At 39.7% G+C, this 23,554-nt stretch overlaps 1 protein-coding gene across 2 annotated transcripts in view; it reads right to left on the bottom strand.

The window, feature by feature from the left end:
• KIF13B (kinesin family member 13B) overlaps positions 1-23,554 on the bottom strand; it is a 201,206-nt gene that overhangs the window by 80,137 nt on the left and 97,515 nt on the right. For both annotated transcript variants that reach the window (XM_064585325.1, XM_045880084.3), the window contains exons 13-19: positions 22,548-22,682; positions 13,080-13,210; positions 8,787-8,873; positions 7,087-7,277; positions 6,388-6,598; positions 5,318-5,480; positions 1,647-1,793 (exon numbers count right to left, since the gene is read on the bottom strand). In XM_064585325.1, coding sequence (XP_064441395.1) covers positions 1,647-1,793; positions 5,318-5,480; positions 6,388-6,598; positions 7,087-7,277; positions 8,787-8,873; positions 13,080-13,210; positions 22,548-22,682 — 1,065 coding nt within the window. The remainder of the gene's footprint in view (positions 1-1,646; positions 1,794-5,317; positions 5,481-6,387; positions 6,599-7,086; positions 7,278-8,786; positions 8,874-13,079; positions 13,211-22,547; positions 22,683-23,554) is intronic.

Below are 23,554 nucleotides of genomic sequence, written 5' to 3'. Positions count from 1 at the left end.
ATAAAGTCATTAAACTTAGCTTAAGCACAGCACTGGATTACACGACTCTCTCTTCCTCACTCCCATTAGAATGGTGGTCAGCATACTTCACCCATGACAGCCATCTCATAATACATCATTACGTTTATCACTTCTCCTTTATTTGGAAATCTTGGCATGAAAATAGAGAAAACCAATTGACTAGAAAAAGAAGTCGAGTGTACAAAAGTACTCTTTAGTTTTCACTCCTATTTATTCCACTTGTTCCTGCCAAATCATAAGATGCATTGCCACTAACAAGAGCTGACCCCCTTACATGAGAGTAGTTTGCTTTTTTGTAATTTGTTAATGTTGTTTTATTTCTGGGCTGAAATACAAGAGGGGTATAGAAGAAAGAGGGGGAAAAAATTTTAAGAAAAAATGTCATCTAATGATAAAAAGTCATTTTTATTGATGATAATCTGGAAAAAATAAATATTTTTTTAAAAAACAAGAGGCTAAAAAAAATAAAAATAAAACACAAGAGACTAAAAAGTAAACAATTGTATGTGGAAACAAGACCAGCAGGGTTGAAAACTGTAAAAATATACATAATATGCATTTCTGTTTTAAAATATGCATAAGTACATGGTTGACCTAAATGGGAAAACCTGCAACTTAAAGAGAAAGTTCCAGAGTACAGCTCTACAGCACCTACTTTAGAATCAGAACTCCTTCCAAATCTGCTCTTAATAGTACAAATATTAAGATACCACTAATGTTCTCTTTAAAAGAGATATTGTAGGGCGCCTGGGCGTCTCAGTTGGTTAAGCGACTGCCTTCGGCTCAGGTCATGATCCTGGAGTCCCGGGATCGAGTCCCGCATCGGGCCCCCTGCTCAGCAGGGGGTCTGCTTCTCCCTCTGCCCCCTTCCCTCTCGTGCTCTCTGTCTCTCATTCTCTCTCTCTCAAATAAATAAATAAAATCTTAAAAAAAAAAAAAAAGAGAGATATTGTAGGTTTCTATTTGCGAGATTAAATGTGTGGAGAAATGGGAAGAGAGATAATAAGGCATGGTCTCTGTCCTAAGTAAATTCACGGTCCAGTACAGAAGTACACACATGTGACACCAACAGATGTCAGAACGGAATGTAGAAGATTCTACTAGAAATCCAGAGAACACAAAATGAGGAGAAGAAAGAAGATGCCAGAAAAATAGATTATTTTTGATAATTATTATTTTTTTCTTATGTTTTTTTATTATGTTATGTTAATCACCATACATTACATCATTAGTTTTTGATGTAGTGTTCCATGATTCATTGTTTTCGTATAACACCCAGTGCTCCATTCAATACGTGCCCTCTTTAATACCCATCACCAGGCTAACCCATCCTCCCACCCTCCTCCCCTCTAGAACCTATGGAAAGAGCCAAGATGTCTATCTACAGATGAATAGATAAAGAAGATGTGGTATATATATACAATGGAATATTATGCAGCCATTTAATAATTATTATTAAGATTCTTGATTAGCCAAACAATTTAGAGGATTAAAATAAATATTATTCTAGAAACAGGATTCCTATGTTAGCAGAATGAACAATTCTTCCCTAAAATGGGTAGTCTCCTTCCTGCTTGGTTTCTTCTATGACTACCAGTTCCGTAATTTTTCTCAAGAGAACTTACCGGGGTATCTTCTTCACACTCTTTCCACTCCTGATAAAGGTCTCTCATATCCAGCAGCCTGTTGTCCAGTTTTTCTAGAGACCAAATCTGTTTTCCTTTTCCTTTTCTTCTCACCTGGATTGCAGGTTCACTAAGAAGAGAGCCTCGCTGTAAAACAGTAAGAGTGACCATGTGAAACACAAAGATATCCACCATGGAAGCCAACCCTGAACATGCTACACCCATCAGTCAAATGTCATCAACCAAAACGGAATTCTATCCTTCTCTAATCAGTTCACTGCAAAACTTCTCAGGAACCTTTTAAGCTTAATATAATGCCATTATATTCAACTGTAATCAAAATTTAAATTTAAGTATATAAATTAGATGTAATTTAAAAAGTAAATTTATATAGTAAATTATTCATATAGTAGTTTATTCATATAGTAAATGGGATAGAAATTTAAATTTAAAACCCCAAAGACTAAATCATGTTTAATGGGAAATTAAAAAGGTTTTATTCAGGCCATCATCTGACCAGAGAGTATTTGTGGGTAGAAAAAGAGTCATAAGCATTGAATGGCAAGGGAAAGTCTGCTGGGATTGATAGCTAAGAAATGATCTTTTACCTTTCAAAAGTTTGAATTTAAAAAATTTTTTGCGGGGCGCCTGGGTGGCTCAGTTGTTAGGCATCTGCCTTTGGCTCAGGTCATGATCCCATGAGCCCCGCATCAGGCTCGATGCTCCGTGGGAAGCCTGCTTCTCCCTCTCCCACTCCCCCTGTTTGTGTTCCTCACTACCTCATTCTCTCTCTCTGTCAAATAAATAAATAAATAAATAAACAAATAAATAAATAAATTTTTTTTTGTTTTGAATGGGTAGTATCTTAATGTGGTACAAAACACAAAATGTTTAGAAGAGCAAACTGTGAAAAGAATCCCCATTTACCCATTTGGAGGCAACAAATGATATCAATCTGTAAATACACGTAGTTTAAATTTAAAATTAAAAAAACAGTATGAACTAGATAGAGATGCTGGTCATACAACACTGAATGGACAAAATGCCACTGAACTGTTCACTTTTTTTTTTTTAAAGAAAGATGGGGGGAGGGGCAGAGGAAGAGAGAGAGAATCTTAGGCAAGTTCCACACCCAGCACCCAGCACAGAGCCCCCGACTTGCAACATGATCTCACGACCCTGAGATCGTGACCTGAACCAAGAGTTGGACTCAACCAACTGAGCCACCCAGGTGCCCCTGAACTATTCACTTTAAAATGTTTGTGTTATGTATTATTTCGCCAGAAAAAACCTAGAATTTAATGTTTTTCCAGCTTGTAAAAGCAATGTGGGTGTTTTTTTTTTTTTTAAGCTTTTATTTATTTATTTTAGAGACAGAGAGAGACAGCACAAGTGGGAGGGGCAGAGGAAAAGGGAGAGAGAGAATCTCAAGCAGACTCCACACTGAGCTCAGGGCCTGACACGAGGCTCAATCTGAGCTGAAACCAAGAGTTGGATGCCCAACTGACTGTGCCATCCAAGTGCCCCAAAGCAATGTGTTTTAATATAGAAACAGTTTTAAAACCACAACTAGAAAATAAAAATACCCCTGTGTATCTCCCCCAGAGAGACATACCTATCAGTTATCAGTTTAGATTTATTGCATAATTTATCAACTGTTTGGATAGGTCTACTCAGGACTTTAGGGAATTGTGAAATACATCGATGTTGCTTTACCATTTCGCCTATAATGATTTTCAAAGAAACGGAATTTACATAATGAAACAAAGATTCTGAATTCTGAAGCTCAAAAACTGCCATTCTCTCATACTCTAAAGGTCCTTCTACCTCTACCTTTAATACCCATCACCAGGCTTTAATACCCATCAGCAGGCACTCAGCCTGCTAGGGAATAAATACAAAAAGCTCATCAGGGATCCACATGGAGTGGTACCGCAGGTGGAGAATGCTAGAACGGGGAGGAAACAGCAGCCAGCAATATCCTGCAGCATCATGACTTGGCCCTCCAGCAACTACTAACAAGAACTGGAAAAAAGAAAAAAAAAAAGGAATTTCTGCCTCTTACCAAAATCACGAGAGAGAGGTGAGTACAAGGCCAAGAGTAAGACCAGAACAAACAATAGTGCTCACAGCAAGGGCAAGACATTAAGTGAAATGGAAGCTTTCAAGTACCAAAAACAAAAGGTCTTATTGGATAAAAGAGGAAAGACCCAGCCTGAGTTAAAAAAGTCTCTCTCCTTAAGAAATACTTCTTTGTCCAGCTCCTCTCTCTGGGTGAAATCTGAAAATACTAATCTATTAAATCAATAGTAGTAGTGTAGATTAGTAGCCATTAACATGTTAACAATGGCTGCCGTGACCCCAGCGATGTGCTTCATCTCTACCAGCCATGCAAACGGCCCCAGAACACACTATCAGCTGTCTAGGAGAGAGGGAGGCCCAAAATGACTTGCGTCACTTCTAGGTACTGACTTGGCTGCCCGGAGGCACGGTTGCTCCTTCCAACGAAGCCTGAGCCAGGATACACAGAAAAGGGCTACAGACAGTCATGCTGTATGGGGAGAAAATGGTTATGTTTCTGTTTTGCCAATTCAAACACTACAGAATGGAAGAAGACCTTGCTCTGCTCAGTCTTCTAGAAGAATCTAAGCCCATGATTGGCTTTCCTCTACCTCTTTTTTGGCTGAGTGCCATTGCACCTGTGGTTTGCCCTACAAATGCCAACAAGCAAAATAAAGTTCTAAGTTCAGATCACACACAGAACGTGTATCAAGAGACAAGTCTCCATAGAGCAGTGAGTGCATCACGTTCACAATACCTATATTACTCAAAACATTAAGCATCCCTATTTGCCAAATATCTACTCTGTGAAAACAATGACCTTGAGGCTGGGATGCCACAAGAAAAAGAAAGATGTGGTCCTTGCTACCAAATCAGAATAGAACACGCAAGCATCCATTAAAGCTTTGTTGTGTCAAATACTGTGGGAGAAACAAAGCACATGGACCCTCAAAATATATATCTGAATACAAAATTCTATGTACCATCAAAAATTATGTATGAATATGACTGAGAGCTAGAAAAGGGCCTAAATAACAAAGAAAACAACTGGATGGCTAGGATAGAAAATTTTGATGGGACTTTCCCCCTACAATTTATTAAATGGTTATTACATTATACCAAAAAAAAAAAAAATTTGTGATCATGAATACACACATGAAACAACCAATAAACAGTTTTGCAGAGCAATCTATTAGCAAGTGAAAATAACATGATACACGTAAACTAAACACGGAACTTAGGGGAGAGGGGTTGGAGGGTGGTAACAGAATGAAGGGGAAAAACTACTTTCTGAAGATTCATCAGGAAAGACTTCCCAGAAGTCATAGAAACAGACTGAAGAAAGGAAGCTGAGTGAAATAAATTGGTGGGGTGTGGTGGGAAGAGGTGGAGAGGGTATTCTAGTGGACAAAGGACACATACGCACAAAGGCAGAGAATTAAAAGCAAATAAATTCTACTCGAGAGAGGAGAACAAGTCCAAAAGGATGCAGACTGTAGAAAGTGTAAGTGGGGTTGAGGGCAAGCCCACTGGTGTTTAAATACCACTGGTGAAACAGACAACAGTTTTCTCCAGTGGTTCTCTGTCTCTTCCATTAACGACAACCTCACCTTCCTGTTGGCATCGAGGCTGGAGGTTGGAATCTGCAGGGTTACTTTATACTCTGTTCTTTTATCCAGTTCCTCTGCAATGTAACTAGCTTCTCTCACCAACAGATTGGCTTTCACAATTTGTTCCCTCAGCCTCATCAGGCTATTATTCAGCGTTGCTTCTCTTTAAAAACAAGTGGGGGGGGGGGGGATAACTATCAAGCAGCACATCAGAATATTATGTAGTACATAATATGTTAATGCCAAACTGCGAACCAAGCTTTACAACTGCCTTGTGCACGCAGCGACTATATTACTGACACCGACCTATGCACGCGCTTGTATCTGGGCTATATTGTAAGTACTGGCACACGCTCGTGTAACAAGCTGGCCGTTGATTAGGACAGTGCCTCAAAAACTTGACTGTGTATAAAAATCACCCAGGGATCTTGATAAACTAAAGATCTTGACTCACTAGGTCTGGGGTGGGGCCTGATACACTATATTTCTATCAATCTCCACCTGATTAGAGATGCTGCCTGTCTGCAGACCAGACTTTTGAAGAGCAAGAGGTTAGTTAAGTACAGTCTGTAACCATGGATGAGACATTTTAGTGCAATGCTAATTAGCCCATATAGAGTTCAAACTTGCAATCTGCATCTCACTAGCACCATGCTTTACCTACCTGAGCTAATCAGTCCAGATAACCACCTTTCTTTTTTTTTTTTTTTCCTTATTTTAAAAAGCATCTACCCAAGCTTCAGAACCTAAGGTATAATACAATGATAAAGTATAACTTCTAAGTACAAATACTTGTTTATTCAAATCCAAAAGCCATACAAACTAAAATGGGGCAGCACCTAACATGGGCAACTTTAAATAAATCAATATAAATTGGTAATTCCCGTTTTTCTCAAAAATGAAAAAAAAAACAACAAAAAAAACCCAAATGGTTCTTAAGCTGTAACACTCTCTCTTAATATAATTCTTTTTCAAGTAATGTCTAGATTTCTCCATACTGTATCATACCTAGGTGAGGTAAAGTGTTGAGCATATGCTATGCACACGTAATAAAGGCGCCATGCACCTACCTCTCTTCGGCCCACTGTCTCAATCGCTGTTGAGCACTGGGTGAGTGGAAAGAAAACCTGTCCCCACTACGACAGTTTTGTTTCTCAGGAGACAGCCTTCTTCGTAGCTGCTCCAATTCATGTTCATACATAAGCCTCTGGCGCTCCAATGCAGATCGTTTTTCTTCTTCATGCTGTTGTTCTAGGCTGTTCAATATCGACTGCATTGGATCTAAATAAGGTTTTTTTAGAAGGTAAAAACAAATGAAAGGTCACAGTACAACACAATAGATTTCAAATGTGGTTCTATACTGCTGTTTGGCATCCTAATTAGTAAATGAAGATTCTTGAAGACAGTTTGGAATAAACTCAGTGTTCCTTACTCCCCATTCCTCATCATATCATCTCTTCTGTCAAATACATGCTGAACTGTCTTCCACAGAGGAAAAGCAGGTCTAGTGTATGTACTACACATAACCTAAGAGTGACAGTGGCAGTCAAATTTCAAACCTGAGAAATTCTATCAGTGAGAACAAAGTTGGCAGTGATTAGTACTCAAGGCTAAAAGAATGAAAAGTTTTTATAAATGTAATAAATTAAGAGAATATAGAGAATAACATAAAGATTTCCTTTTTTGTTAATATTTAAAAGGTCTCAATCGTAAACATTTTTAACTTTCCATCAACTTCAAAAGACTCTAAAATGCACAGATCTGCTCACCATTACTACCCAGAGCCTTCATGGTAACCTCCATTTGCGCATATTCATAATTGAAGTTGATTTCACTGGACACCTCACTGGAGGAGTCTCCGTCTACATCGAGCTGGTCAGAACTGGTATCATTCTTCGTGGAGGTGTCATGTTCCTCATCCTCTCGATCTGCTTTCTTTTTCTTTTTAGGCAAATTCAGTCTTGGGGGAGGGGAAGAATATTATTTTTAAAATAAAGATACGCACTTATTCCATTCATTAAATACTGGCATTTCCTAGATGCCAAGGGGGTACCATGTAAGTGTAAGGCAATTACTACACTCTGGAATTTTATCCTCTAGTAGTAGAAATAAACACACATGCATGCACAAATAGTTACAACAGACCATGTGACTCAGGGCCACATGACTGTGACAAGCTAGGTGTTGAAGAAAAGCTGAGGACCGCTGGAATAACAACGGAAAAGATGACAGAGTAGGAAGTCATCTGAGCTGAGCTTTACAAGTGGGAACAGCATGAGAAGAGATGTGGAAATGGAAATTCTCATAGTCTCTGGAGAAATTATGAATACAACAACATAGGGACACACAAAATTTGTACAGCAGAAGTTATAGGAGATAATGATGGAAAGATCAACGCAACTCAAACTATGAAGGCTTTGAAAACCAAGCCAAGCAGTTTACACCTGATTTAGTTTGAGAAGGAAGAAAAAGAAAAATATTTTCTGCACACTTTGTGCCCCTCTACCCTTTCTTCAGTAATCAAAATATCGACTGGCCCACAAGCAAAGGATCTCCATTAGCCATAAGAAAAGTCAGTCTGATACCCCAAGCATGGTGACCAGTGACAGGAAGAGGAACAGACCAGGACTGTAGTTCTGTACAATCTCCAGCCCGCCCTTCCCTGGCAACACAACACCAGTTTTCTATGGAAAACACTGTGTGCAGTCCCAGCGCAGGCTCTTTCTCATCCTCCCTTGTAGTTAGGAGGCAAATTCTAGCAAATGAGACAAAAATGGAAGATTGCTGGGGGCTCTAGGAAGACTTCTGCTTTTTCTGATCAAGCAGATAAGGCTAGTACCACCTTCTCCCTCATTCTCTTCATACGTGCCTGGATGCTGCTTTGATACCTGGAGCGGCGTGGCCATCTTTAGACCACAGGGAAATGCCAAGACAAGGAGACCGTGACAAGCCTTCTGCCATGACAGTTTTGAGAGGCTTAGCCAAGGCCAACAACCATCCACCTTTGGATTTCTTATTTGGTCAGTGAAACAAACTGTTTAAGCCATTACAGTCAAGTTTGCCATTACTTGCAGCCGAAAACATTCCTAAATAAAATACGAACTTTATTTTATGAATAAGGAAACCAAAACTACTCTTTTCCAATAAAAAATAAACAAATAAAAAGGTAAGCAAGTCAGAAAAAAAAATTAATGAATTCTTACACCAGATGGCAAAACAATCATCTTGCACTGGGAAATAAAAAGGAAAAAAGTAAGTAAGTAAACTCCTTATTTTTCCTGAGAGTATTGTTCATATGTCTCTCAGGCTCAAAGCATACAATGAACAAATCATATACAGTCAGTAAATACATATGTACAAAATACTGTATACTTTTTATGGAGTTAATTTTACCTTCCAATATACATTCTTCTGTTTCAAAGTATAATCTTCAATAAACTCTCTTTAAGAGCCATGAATAATGTCATACCTGAAGAAGTGGTTGTTTCCCCATAATATCCTGTCCCCGTGGTGGAGTTGTATAGGACTAGATACGGAAGAGCCATTTACAAATGTTCTGAGGGGGAGAAGAGGTCAATGCAAACAATGATTATCATGTTTTCTCCTTTAATTATCCCATACTATAGAGATCTATTTACTAGGAAAAATGAAATAATCAATTCCCCTGCCCTCAGTGAACTTTATTTGTATTTACTCCTCTTTTCTGCTAAGAAATGCTTGCAGTACTAAATATAATCAATTATTATCCTCTACTTTTCAAAGTTCCAAATTTGTTATATAGCATATTAAGGAGTAAATATGGAGCCTTTACAGCCAACAGTAAAAAGCTGGTAGCAATATACATTACAACTCAAATGAGTATGTCCAATCTACATGAATAGTAAGAGTCAATCAACCAACTAGACTCTAGAAATGTAAGAAATGAGACCTATGCTAAATGCTTCTGTAATTTCCTAGAGCACAGAAAAACGTTCATATTCTATCAATGTATAAAAGATTTATAAGGTCCACTTGACTGGTTATCTTGACAATGGAGTTCAACAGAAGGGTGGATGGAAGGATATAAAAGGAAGAATTTGCAGGGGCAGGAAATATACAAAAATTATGCATACCACTATAAGACTGATATTCCTGGAATATCAGTTCTATCAAGCCTCTCTCCTGCTGAAGGACTCATTTGCTTAGACATAGCATAAAGGCCCTACAAAAGGAAGCCCTATTTATCTCTTCCTTTCTTTCCCCCTTCTAGTGAATTCTCAACTCCAGCCAAAAAAAAGGTTTATGTTCTGTCCCCTAAACATGATTGATTGACTCTTCTTTCAAAGCCAGGCTTATTCCAGTCCTGCAACCTGGAATCCTGGAATAGAGTTCCTGCCCTCCCCATTCTCCCCACCAAGTCCTACTCAGCTTTCAAAGCCCAGGTGGTTTCTGCTTCCTCTGTAAAAGCTGCTCGTCCCTCCAGCCAATAGTGTCTTAGTTTCTTTACTGTCCTAAAGCACTTAACTGGCTTTATATTGCTAGTTACTTTTTATGTATATGCATATACATAAAATCCTACTCTCTATATCCGGATTTCACTTACCATGGGGGTTTTTAAACACTAAAAGTAACTGGTCCTCCTATAGTCTGATTATTCAAAGCCATGAGCTCAAAAATTATATTAAGAGGGAACCTACTAAAATTAGCAGATTTTAGCCTTTCTGACACAAATTCCGTAAATACAATGAGGAGTTCAATTAAAGGCAAACATATATAGAGGCTAATTTTTAAAAGCCACAGCAGTTAAGCCATAATTAGTAAATAAAAGCATGATTATAATCACAGTTTTCAAAGTGTGGTCTCTGTGGGGTCCCCAAGATCAAAGCTATTTTTATAATAATGCTATCTTGCCCTTTTCACCGTGTTGACATTTATACCAACAATGAGTAAAACTGCTAGTGTTTTAGCACAAACCAAGGCAGTGGTACCAAACATTACTAGTAGTCACTGGACTACTCACTGCCATACACACAATTTTTAAAAAATGTTTCCTTTGAGGATGTCCTTGATGAAGCAGTCAAAATTATTACTTTTTAAAAATCCTGGGCGCCTGGGTGGCTCAGTTGGTTAAGCGACTGCCTTCGGCTCAGGTCATGATCCTGGAGTCCCTGGATCGAGTCCCGCATCGGGCTCCCTGCTCGGCAGGGAGTCTGCTTCTCCCTCTGACCCTCCCCTCTCTCATGTGCTCTCTCTCATTCTCTCTCTCTCAAATAAATAAATAAAATCTTTAAAAAAAAAATTAAAAATTAAAAATCCTGACCCTGAGTACACAATTTTTTAAACATTTTGGGTGACAAAACAAGAAGTACATAAAAAGCACTGTGTTCATTCACACCAGAGTATGAGGACTGTCCTGAGCAAAAGACATATACAAAGTGGTATCTGGGGCAGCCATTTTCTTGAAAATGGACAAAGCGAGGAAATGCCAACTGTAAATTTCAAGTGAAAATTGGGAGTTTGGAAACTGTGTCAATGTTCTTCAGCCAAAGACCACTAGGAGCATTCCTGAAGCTGAACAAGCTGGGCTGATTCCTCATGCACAAGTAGAAGACACAGTCGCAGGAAGCATGGGGTGTCTCATTGACAGTGTGCTCGGAAGGACTGTTGCAGGATTTGGGCTTTAGCCGGACAACTTGGCAAAGGCTCTGAGAGAGAGCGGTTCTGTATGTGTTGGATGCTGTCAGAAAGCCAGAGTACTTTTATGATTGGGCATTTCAAAAAAATCTTATCTATAAGAGGGGAGACTAGAATGAGGATAAAGTTGTGACTGGTAAAGAAGTAATCACTCACCTCAGCCAAGAGAAGGTATTTGGTATGTGACAGAGTGACCCTGGTTTTTGTCTGTGCTGAAATAAAATTATTATGTGGCCTGCTTTGTCATATTTTATCACAGCTTCAGAGTAACCTTGCCTAAGGTTGGTATTCTGTGAGACTATTTAATAGGAGAATAGCATGCCCAGGCTGGGAGTGCCAGGCCCAGCTTCTGCTGTTCTTTCCTCTTCCTCATTTGCATCCTTCACCATGAGCTGGATAGCTTCCCAATATTTAGACTTTCTGGATAGAATTAGTAATGATATTTTTTAAAGATTTATTTATTTATTTTAAAAGATTTTATTTATTTGAGAGAGAGAGAGCGCGCGTGCAGGAGGGAAAGGGAGAGGGAGAAAGAATCTGAAGTAGATACCATGCAGAGCCCAACACGGGGCTTGATCCCACGACTGTGAGCTTATGACTTGAGCCAAAACCAACAATCGGATGCTTAACTGACTGAGCCACCCAGGTGCCCCATGATTGACTGATTTATTTTAAAGAGAGAAAGAGAGAGAGAGAGCACGTGGAAGAATAAGGGAAGTGGCAGAGGGAGAAGAAGAGAGAGAATCTCAAGCACACTCCCCACTGAGTGTGGAGCCCAACTTGGGGCTCAATCTCACAATCCTGAGATCATGACCTGAGATCATGACCTGAGCCGACACCAAGAGTCAGATGCTCAACCAACTGTGCCACCCAGGCACCCCAAGATTAGTAATGATATTAATCACTATTCAGTATCACATAATGAAATGGGTCAACATTTGAAGAATCAATGTAAGTCAGTTAACAGTTATACACCATTATATAACAGGGCAATAACAGCTTCATAGCTCAAGGAAGCAAACTGAGAAACATTTAATTTATATAATGTTTTATCTCTTCATTCATTCATTAGTTTTTGAGCACTTATATACTAGTCTTCTCTTACATACTAAGGACAGAGATCCAAAAAAGACAGGCCCTTGTCCTCAATGAGCTCACAGTCTACTGGGGTAATAAAAGTTAACAGCCCACAAGAACACAATACGATGGGGCACCTGGGTAGCTTAGTCGGTTAAGTGTCTGACTCTTGATCTCAGCTCAGGTCTTGATCTCAGGGTCGTGAATTTAAGCCCCGCTTTAGGCTCCACACTGGGCATGAAGACTACTTAAAAAATAAAATAAAGTTTTTTAGGAAAAGAATACAATATGAAGTCTTAACATAACAGGAAGCATAAGGTGTACTGGGAATATATACTAGGGGCCCTTCATGTAGACCAAACAGGGAATTCCCCCAAAGTAGACAGTGACAGAGCTTAGCCTTGAAGGTCAAACAGGAGTCAGCTGCCCAAAGGAATGACAGGCACAGAGGAATAGGAGACAAATAGGAGGGATATAAGGGATTTTGTATCAAAATTAGTAGAAAGCTTGGGGTGCCTGGGTGGCTCAGTTAAGTGTCTGCCTTCGGCTCGGGTCATGATCCCAGGGTCATGGGATCGAGCCCCACATTGGGCTCCCTGCTCAGCAGAGAGCCTGCTTCTCCCTCCCTCCCCCTCTGCTGCTCCCCCCGCTTGTGCTCTCTCTCTCTCTCTCTGTCAAATAAATAAATAAAATCTTCGGGAAAAAAAAATAGTAGAAAGCCATCTGGCTGTATGGTAAGTGACCCAGGAAAAAGATTAGAGTGTTGGCATAGTTCCAATCAAGATTTGATGAGGGTCTTATTTAAATAAGGCCACGGTAGTGAGTATAGAGAGGAGATATGGGTTTAAGAGATATTAAAAAGTTCAATGTAAAGGACTTGGTAACTAACTGGATAGCTTCATTAAGTGAATTTAAAAAGCAAAGGCCAAACATGCCACATAACATTCACAACTAGTGTACTTTCATCCTCTTAAAAAGTATTGTGACATTAACACTAATGAAAGTATATTACCTGGTGTTCTTCTGAGGAGTCAGCATCACCTGGCCTTCTGCTGTGATGTCTATAATACAATGTTCAGGAAAAATTCCCATTCCACAGAGCTGGATATCTTGGGAATTTGCTGAACCTATCAATGTATGTTCCTACAAAAGAATCAAAGTCACTGATTAATATTATTTCTTACATATATAAAAACTGAAATCATCTCCTCTGAGCCCTCTTACATTGATCCATTACCTTAGCTGAAAGGTCTTTTGGAGCAAATGGAATGGGGTAGAGGGAATTTCTGGCTTTCTCTGAAATATATTCTATAAGGTAAATTTCCTTATAAGGAATAAATAGCAACTGAGTTGAGTTACACCTTTTAAAACTAAAACTATAGTTTTATATTAATGTCTATACTACATATTTTCCATTGCAATCTTGATCCCAAATATTTTATACTACTCTCAGAGCATGAGCCATGTGTCAATAATGCACCAAAATGACTGGTCTGAAAACTACAGTTACTTAAGTTGTACATCACTTACCTGGTCTCAATCAAGATGATCAACTACAAAGATAAAAAAAGTATTCAAATCTAAGGAGCTTGAAAAGATTAAAATTACTTCATGAATCCCATGGTCTCCCTAATCCTCATAGGAGATAAGATGGATGTGTTCTTCTTACTGTGGAGCCCCAGTCACCAGCCTTGCTTTTTGGCTGGCAACTGAGAAAGCAGATGTAAAAACCAAGCTCCCTCTTATGCACTTCAACCCGGTACGTAATTAAACATTGATAACACCTGGATGTGTCCCTAAGCCAGCCTCTCCTTCCATACACCTAGATCAGTGGTCAGATACAAACTATGTTAGGCTTTGCAAACCATATGCAGCCACTCAACTCTGCCTAGTGGTGTGAAAACAGACAACACACAAATGAACAAGTGTGGCTACTTTCCAATAAAACTTTATTTATGAACACTGAAATTTGAACTGCACATAATTTTCATGTGTCTGAAATACTGTGGTTCTTCTCATTTTTTTTCAACCATTTAAAAAATGTAAAAACAATGGGCACCTGGGTGGCTCAGTCAGTTAAGCGTCTGCCTTCCGCTCAGGTCATGATCCCAGGGTCCTGGGATCCAGTCCCGTGTGGGGCTCCCTGCTCAGCAAGGAGCCGGCTTCTCCCTCTCCTCCCTGCTCATGCTCTCTCTCTCTCCCTCATGCGCTATCTCTCAAATAAAGAAATAAAATCTTAAAAAAAATGTAAAAACCATTCTTAGCTCCCAGGCCATAGAGAAGCAGGCAGGGAAATAGATTTGGCCGGTGGAAGTAGTTGCGGACCTCTGATCACGATGACTTTATCCAGTTGCAGGGGTTTTAAATACTGCTGAAACAGGGAAACTAAAGGGACCCCATGAAAAATTGCTGTTTTTGCTCTTTTTCCTGCTTCTTTTCTTGCAAAGGCCTACACCCCGACACACAAACCTTATAGAACAAATAATTTATGTTCTCCTTGTAAAGGTCAAGGAGTTAAGGATTTCCTTGGAGTCTTCCAGCACAATAGATACCATCTAAGGAGTGACCAAGACCACCGACTCATCAAGACCTCTGGCCCCAGGGCATAAGTAGCTTATGGAGGACACCTAAACACTCTTCTCTGTTCCTGGATGCCTGAGAAGACACAATCCTCAATAAAAACCCCAGGCCCCAAGCAAAGAGGAGACTCACTCTCCTTTCCTTGCCAAGTCTCCCAGATGTTCTGCCTGTATCCGCATTCTCTCCAGGTCTTCAATAAACTCTATTCTCTCTTCCTCTTGGCTTGCATTTGATTTCTATCCTGCATGAAGGCAAGGACCTTCTTGGCTGATCCTGCGGGACCCCCTCTGGGTCCTCAGACCCCGCCTGAAGGCAACACTGTCTTTATATAAATTAAATCACCCAGCGAGGAACTACAGACTTCAGTTCCATTATTTTCCTGCCTCCACTACCACTATTCTAGTCTCGCTAACCATTATTTCTTGCCTACCTGGATGCTTAAAGACATTTCTTTTTTTTTTTAAGATTTATTTATGTATGTATGTAGGTATGTATCTATGTATCTATGTATGTATGTCAGTGAGTGAGTGAGTGAGCGAGCGAGTGGCTAGTAAGCGCACTCCCAAGTTGGGGTAAGAGTGGAGAGGGAGGGAGCGGGAAAGAATTTCAGGCGGACTCCGCCCTGAGCACAGAGCCTGACACGGGACTCCATCCCAGGACCCTGAGATCATGCCCTGAGCCGAAACCAAGAGTCGGACGCTTAACTGACTGAGTCACCCAGGTGCCCTGCTTAAAGCCATTCCAAAGTGTCTAAATGTCATGACATTTGAGTGTCTAAAGACATTTCTAAGTGAAAAGCCCGAAGCAGAACTTTTGCTCCCCCACCCCTACCCAATGAATCTATTCTCTTCCCCATTAATAGTCATTACTGCCACCACCCAGTTAGTCCGCTAAAAAGCTTAGATGCTACTGAGTCCTCTCTTTCCCTTACCAGCCTACCCCTGGGCCCATCTCAATCAGAACATCCCTACAGACTGTCCCACCAAAACATATCCAGAATCGGCTTATTTTCCCCCACCTCTACTATCACGCCCTGCTCTATTGCTGGGGTGAATACATGAACCTCCTATTTCCTCCACTTCTAATCCTAATCCCCCAACCCCATCCATCACCAGCATAATAGCTGATCATGTGATGTCCCTATTTAAAACCCTCTAGTGGTTTCCCTTTGAGCTTCGAAAGAAGTCCAAATTCTTATCCAGGCTTTCAAAAAACACTCAGTGATGTGGCCCCGCCTACCTCTCCTATCCTAGCTCCTGCCACTCCCCCTTCTCCTGGAGCAAGATAAGGCCACCATTGGCCTTTTATCTGCCCCTTGAGCACACTGGCGGTTTCCTTGGTCTGAAACGTTTTCCCGCTGACCTTGATATTGGTAATTTCTTATCATTTCTATCTCACCTTTAATGGGCACATTCTCAGAGAGATATATTTTGAACTGATAATCAGAAATAACCACCCCATCACTCTCCTATTTCAATTCCTTACTTAGCACTGACTGTGATGGGCTCAGTATCTATCTCCACAGCTAGCATGGAAAAAAGCAAAGAACAGCTCGACCCACTCCCCACTGTAATCCAAGCACTTAACACAGGCGTGGCACAATTAGGAATTAAATAAATATAAAAGAAAAATAAATGAACAATCATTTCCCTTCAGACTCAAAGGAAGACAATTCTCTCCTCTTCTTTGCTGGTAACTCTTCTAATTATGTTGTGGGTCTCAGCGCTTCCCATCTCTTCTGGGACCTCAATCTCATGAAAAGGACCCTTCCCCACTAGTATTTTCATTTCCCCTTTTCTGGGGGTTTCTTCACTCAACTATACTGCAGTGGTGTTTCTAAGGAAACAAACAGCTGGGGATCCAGAGGTGTCCCATGGTATCCTATCCAATCCCCAAGGAGTATATATAATACAGAGGACATTCCACATAAACCTTTACCCCTCACTACTAGCTGAGGCTTCCTGGCTAATCCCCATACTTTCCTAATCTGGAGAACAAGACCTGACTGTGGAAACTGCAAGTAATGCTTTATGATGTTCAGTAGCGGGCCTAAAGAATCTGTTCCATGCCTGTCTCCATTCCCCGCTTTGGTTCTTCCCTCCCTGCCTTTACAACACCAACCCCATGCTGGAGAGAAGTTCCAAAAGGAGGAAAGAAATATCTAAAGAGAGGGATGCCTGGCTGGCTTAGTTGGAGGAGCATGTGACTCTGTCTCAGGGTTGTGGGTTCAAGCCCCACACTGGGTGTAGAGATTACTTAAAAATAATAAAATCTTAAAAAAAAAAAGTCTACAGAGAGAAAGGACACAAGGCCACCTAAAAAGAAGGAAAAATCCCCAAAGCACTTGGTTCAGGCCACTTCCATGTATAATCCCATTTCTCCTCCTGTAAGAAATTCTAGGAGTCCTAACAGTGACTTTGGTGGAGGTGGAGGTAGAGGTAAGCCTTGAGCTATATATTCCAGGCCCACATCTGTGCCCTTGCTCTTGTTCTCTTTGCCTGAAATGCTCCCTCTTCCCTTCAACTAAATGAGAATGTCTTTCAATACCTAGGTCTAGTTTCATCTTCTACTTGAATGTTTCACCATTAGGCCACACTGACTTCTCCCTTCTCTGAACCCTGATTACATTCAGAGTGGGTACCACATTTTACTACCTGTTGTATAAATGGTTTTTTCCCTTTATTTAGACAGCAACCTTTACAGGACTCCTGCATCTTCTCCAAAAAAGAGAATAGTACATGATACATGGTGGATGCTAAGTATCTGGTCACAGACTGAATTAAAAATTACTGGAGACAAGATATTAACATGAACATGCAAAGGTCTAATCCAAATTCTAGGAGGAAAACTTCATTTTTTCAACAAATATTATACTGAACACCTATCATGAGCTGGGCATTGAGTCACCAGAGATAAAAGAGAGACAAAGTCCCATTTGTGGTGCTTATGATCTCAGCAACAACTTAAATTTCTCATTTGAGATTATCCTCTATTCTGATTTGGATGATTTGCTGCAATCTCAAACATTGAGCTCTAAAGCTCAATCTGCCGAAAGCCTTACTGTTTGATATTTAAACAAGTTGGACAATAAACTTTTTGATAAATACCTCCTATTGTGCTCTAAGCACTGCAATTAAAATACTGATGAGGAAAAAAAATAAACTTATCATAGATTGGTATAGAGGTTATCTAATAAGTGCTATGAAAGTACAAGGTAATCAAAATAAGATAGTTAATCAGGGGTGGCTTTTCAGTTTCTATGTGATATATGGATATAATGCTTCTTTTTCTAAAAGATTTGTTTATTTTAGAGAGAGAGAGCGTGCGGGTGCACCAGAGGGAGAGGGGCAGAGGGACAGAGAGTTTCAAGCGGACTCTGTGCCAAGTATGGAGCCCAACACAGGGGCTTGATCCCATGACCCCCAAGATCACGACCTGAGCTGAAACCAAGAGATGGGCGCCCAACCAACTGCACCACCCAGGCACCCCTGGATATAATGATTCTTAAAGTACACTAGTTTTCGGGAAAACTTTAACAAATATAAAATACTAGATTTAAAGGTCTCAGAAATAATCAAAGGCTAGAAATGGCTTTTTAACCTTTCTTCATCCGTTTAAATTTAATTTCACTGGAGATGATTACTTAACTATTCTATGAATTTATTGTACCTTGCTTCCTTTATAAATCAACTATTTACAGGGCTCTTTTAAGAATCTCCCTTTCATCAACTAAGTCCTAAAAGAAAGAGAGAAAGACGGAGACAGAGAGGAACAGGGTGAGGTGAAAGGAGGGAGGAGAGAAAGGAAAATGAAAAGAGACAGAACTTGTCCACTAGTGACATATTTCACAGGGCAAGCTTTTCCGAGCCTGCAAGAAGGAAAAGTAGCATATTAGTAAAGCCTGTGAGGTTCCTCAGCCTTATCAGCATTCTCAGATAATTTCTGAAGGAAAAGGTAAGTGAGTACCAGGGGCATTAAGCAGAAAAGTAGTTACTCCTCACATATTTAAATAATCAAAATTCTTTCATAAAGAAGTCACGCTGGTTTAACAGAACCAAGACTCTGAAGACAGCTGTTCCGGAATGGAGGTGAAAAAGGCAGGAAGGTATCTGTCCATCTTTTATGAATTCAAGTCCTACACCACAGGAGTCCAACTGCTGCCAACCCAAGAACTCCTAATGTGCCCTAACTGTGTCTTATTCATCTTGGGGTCCTTGAAACCGAACCCGCAGCTCCACAAACACTGACTGGCTGGTGCCTCTGCCATTCTGATCCCCTCAGTCAGCGACTGAACACTGGCCAAGATGACAACAGGCATTGTCATCTATATGATCGACGTGTTTTAAAGCTGCTGCTGCTTTAATCACTTATCAAGGTATGAATCCTTAGGGTGCATATATAGAATTCGCCCCAAATTCTTCAGAATCAGCCTTGTTTCCCAGGCCATTAATAACTGACTTGTGGAAAGAGTAGATCCAGAACTGCATGAGCAAAACAGCCCTCCTGAAAAGATCTGGTGGATAATCAAAGGCGTGTTTAGATCAATCATATTATGATCCCATTTCTGTAATGTAAAAATATGTATCACTCTACGTCTATAGACACACATATAGGAATAGATCCAGAGGATATGGATAAAACTATTAAATATTAACTGTGGTCCTCTCTGCATGTTGGGAGTTTGGGGACGAATCCTCCTCCCCTTTTTCTAGTAAGTGTTTATAAAACTCTTCAGGAAACAAAGTGTATTACTAGCATCATGTTTTTAAAGTGGGGGAAGCAGTTCTTCCCTCTAGAAGCTTGGCCAGCACTGGAAGACTATCTCAGAATCACAGGCAGTCTTTGCTTTGCACGAGAGCACAGAACTGTAAAAATAACTTTGCAAGAAGATCTTAATAATCAATGGGCAAAACCACAATTATTCTGTGACTTTTTAAAATGTCTGTAAAAACATTAAGAATTCTCTTATAGTCACAATGTATAAGGAAATGAAAAAACAGTGAAACTATTTAGTATACCGTAATTTAAAATATTGGACACACTGAAATTTAAAACATTTTCTTTGCGAAAAACTTATCAAGAGTAGTTTAAACACTACTTGCCTTCTTCTTCTCAATATATATATAACTTACAATATGGAGTGAGCATATTTTCTGTGCCTTGGCAAACTGTGATACTCCTTTCTAAGCATCTACCGTTTTAACCTCTGTACTCCAGACGCTGCAAAATTTTTCCAAGAGCTCCTTCAATGGGAAGTGTTCTCTGGTGTCACTCCCTTTGGGACATCTTTATCCTTCTCGTCACACTTTCATGACTTACATCGAGAAGTTCACCCTCACTAAGTTTCTCTGGCTGCATATGTAAAATCTCACAAACAGCAGTGGCATGCATCAACATCATTTACTAAATTGTGGTAACTGGAATTTGTGCATGTTGGAACCATGCAACACAAGGATTGCCCATGCATGCAAATTAGATGCAAAATCATCTTGGGAGTTATGTTCCATCTACGGTTTGGCCACCATACCCTGCCTCTGCCAGTTCCAGACTAAACAAATAAATGGAGGATTCTGTTCTGGAAGAGACTCATACCACTTGGAACTAGAAAAAACATTAGAGATCATTTAATCCAGTGCCCTCATTTATAGATGGGGTGCTATAAAGCACCCAGAGATGTGAAGTCATCTGCCCAGCATCTAAATTGACTTCAGAATTCAAAGACAATAAATAAATAAATAAATAAATAAATAAATAAATAAATAAATAAATAAATAAATAAAGTGCTCAGCCTCCAAATTCCTCCTTCCCACATCATGGTATCACTTTACTGAAGCAAAAAACTGTTCTTGGACTGAGATCATCCTTCTGAATGTGCTTGGTCATGAATATACTTTTGTCATGAGGTTAGCTTGGGCAGTGAAGAAATCAACACTGCCTCAAACTCTGCCAAAACAGGGTTGACCACACAGTCTGAAACAGAATCCCGACACCCCCACACAAGATGACCAGAAATATTTTGATTACCCTCCAAAAGTCTTTAAATAGTTTCTTTGTTTAATTTTTTAGTTAAGGAACAGATATGAATCAGGTTTTTTTCTTATTGGGCGTATGTGTTTGTGTGTTCCAATTTGAACTTCATCACATCAGAAAGAAAAAGAATTCAGAGTTCTGAGAAATAAAAAGGGCCGAATATTTGAGTCCTATTCTATACTGCACCTCTCCTAAAGCATAAGAATATCTGCAGCTGAAACCCTAACACAAAATGCTGCCACCATCAGTAAGAAACACAGTACGGGATGTGATCATATACACTTTTTTTTTCTAATAGACAAGGATAATATACAGAAGGTACCACACAGAGCATCAAATAAGAAATGTGGAATATTTTATATTTATATAGTGCTTCTGTTTACAAAGTGCTTGTAAATCTCATGTAATCCCCACAGGAACCCTGTGAGGTAGCCAGACAAAGCATCCATTTATACAGGAGGAATCTGTAGACTGGAGGGGAAATGGACTTGAGATCACACATCCAGACAAAAATGCGGGTCATCTCCCTGCTACTCTCACGTTGCTCCCACTTGAGTACAACATCTGGGAGCGCACACAGGCTGCATGTATCAAAAACACGATTTACTTCATAGCATAATAAAACATGGTATCAGATACTCATTAATAAAGGGGCTTTATCAAAATAACACAAACCAATTATGCCAGGATATCTCTGATAAAAACTGGGAAACTAGCCAATGCATCATGAATTCTTTAGTCTCTTTAGAAATGATGCCACATGGCTTTAATTTTAAAGCAGTTTCCAACTTTACCAGCTCATTATCTTTAACTTCCTAGTCACCTTAGGTAAATCTACATATATAGTGCCTATATTGTAAGGGAGGGAAAAATTTCCTCCTAATATTTACTGACCACATGTCAGAATACATTACCTAATTCACTTATGCTCTGGGCATGACAAAGCGATTATGAGCTCCTCATAATTTATGTAGTGGCTCAGGATTCCCGCTCATTCTAAAGTTGTCTCTTGTCTCCCTGATATGTCCCACAATTTACAGATTTCAACACACATCACTATTTGGGTTTTTTTCTATTCCGCTCTCTGACCCTCTCAGTCTCTAAGTGACCTATTCTTTTTTTTATAAGTTGATAATCCAAATTTTTAAATTTTCCTAAATTACTGGAAACACAAAACTCATAGTAAATAGCCTCACATCTTAACTTTCTTTAAACATTTCCTCTTGTAATCTAACCACTCACAAAAAGGTGTGCTTCATATAAACCACGAAAGCTTTAGTCTACTAATAAATCATTTAGTTTTAAAAGTCTTCCTTTAAGCTTTAAAGTTATCTACTTAACTCCCTGGTATAAATCACAGTCAATAATAGTAGCTAAAGTTACTTAGTTTCTTGGAAATAACATCAGAATATTATGTTTTATATTCCTAGGTTGAATTACATTACTCGAAGACTAAAAAGGGAAACTAATCCCAGGGGTGCCTGGGTGGTTCAGTCGGTTGAGTGTCCGACTCTTGGTTACGACTCAGGTCGTGATCTCAGGGTCGTGGGATCAAGCCCCATGTCAGGCTCTGTGCTCAGCGGGTAGTCTGCTGGAGATTCTCTCTCTCCCTCTCTCTCTCTGCCCCTTCCCCACCCCAACTGTATCTCTATCTCTCTAAAATAATAGATAAATAAATCTTAAGAATAAATAAAAAGGGAAACTAATCCCAGAAACTCAAGATTTTCTACACTTCAGCTTATTCAAATAAAAACAATTTGCTAATTCTCATTATTTTGGAATAAGCATGGCTCTCTTAAGTTTAAAAAAAAAAATCAGGAAATACTGTTCTTATTGCGGCAGGAAATAGTAGCAAAGCCTGTTACCTCACCTTTAAATAGTAAACCAGAAGTTCATTCAGAGCAGGATCAGCATTCAGATTAACAAGGAAGCATTTATCATCCCCAACTTTAATCCCAGAAGACTGAAGAGATATTCCAAGACTCTCAAGCTGTTTCTGTCGCTCCTGTAAATGTATTAGAGAACTATTAATTCCATAACTATTGACACAGCAAGATATAAAAGGTCGTACACGGAATAATTATTAAATAACTTTACAGTTCAAATATGTTATCTTAGGACATGGAATTAGAGATTATTGCCTTTTTTCTCTTTCCAAACTATATAATGTTATTTTTTTTTTAAGATTATTTATTTATTTATTTGAGAGAGAGAGAATGAGAGACAGCATGAGAGGGGGGAGGGTCAGAGGGAGAAGCAGACTCCCTGCCGAGCAGGGAGCCCGATGCGGGACTCGATCCAGGGACTCCAGGATCATGACATGAGCCGAAGGCAGTCGCTTAACCAACTGAGCCACCCAGGTGCCCTATATAATGTTATTTTATCTTGTTAATTAAAACTTTATTTTGAGGGTGCCTGGGCGGCTCAGTCATTAGGCGTCTGCCTTCGGCTCAGGTCATGATTCCAGGGTCCTGGGATCGAGCCTCGTGTCTGGCTCCTTGCTCAGCGGGGAATCTGCTTTTCCCTCTCCCTCTCCCTGCTTGTGCTCTCACTCTCACTGTCTCTCTCTCTCTGTCAAATAAATAAAATCTTTTAAAAAAAATTTTTTTTATTTTGAGAAATAAAGGCATTACCAATAGCAACCAAGTATTCTACCGAGTTCTCAATTATCATTCTTGAAAATTCCTGACATCTTGAATTTGTCTTTCTCATTTAATTCTGTGCATATGAGCAAAGTTGTTTTACCAACTGTGATCTTTATAAAAGGCCAAATTTTCAATGCACTCCCTTGCTTGATAGCCTCAGTGACTCCCCAGCCAGGATAAAGGCCAGACTCCCTCAACAAAGTCCACAGGTCCTTTGATCTGGCCCGTTTCC

Source organism: Mirounga angustirostris, unplaced genomic scaffold (genome assembly GCF_029215605.1).
Source record: "Mirounga angustirostris isolate CCGP_5_RB_7025 unplaced genomic scaffold, mMirAng1.0.hap1 SCAF_2, whole genome shotgun sequence".
NCBI classification, from domain to species: domain Eukaryota; kingdom Metazoa; phylum Chordata; class Mammalia; order Carnivora; family Phocidae; genus Mirounga; species Mirounga angustirostris.
Note: the sequence above shows the minus strand (reverse complement) of the source record. Positions and strands in the feature narration are given on the sequence as shown.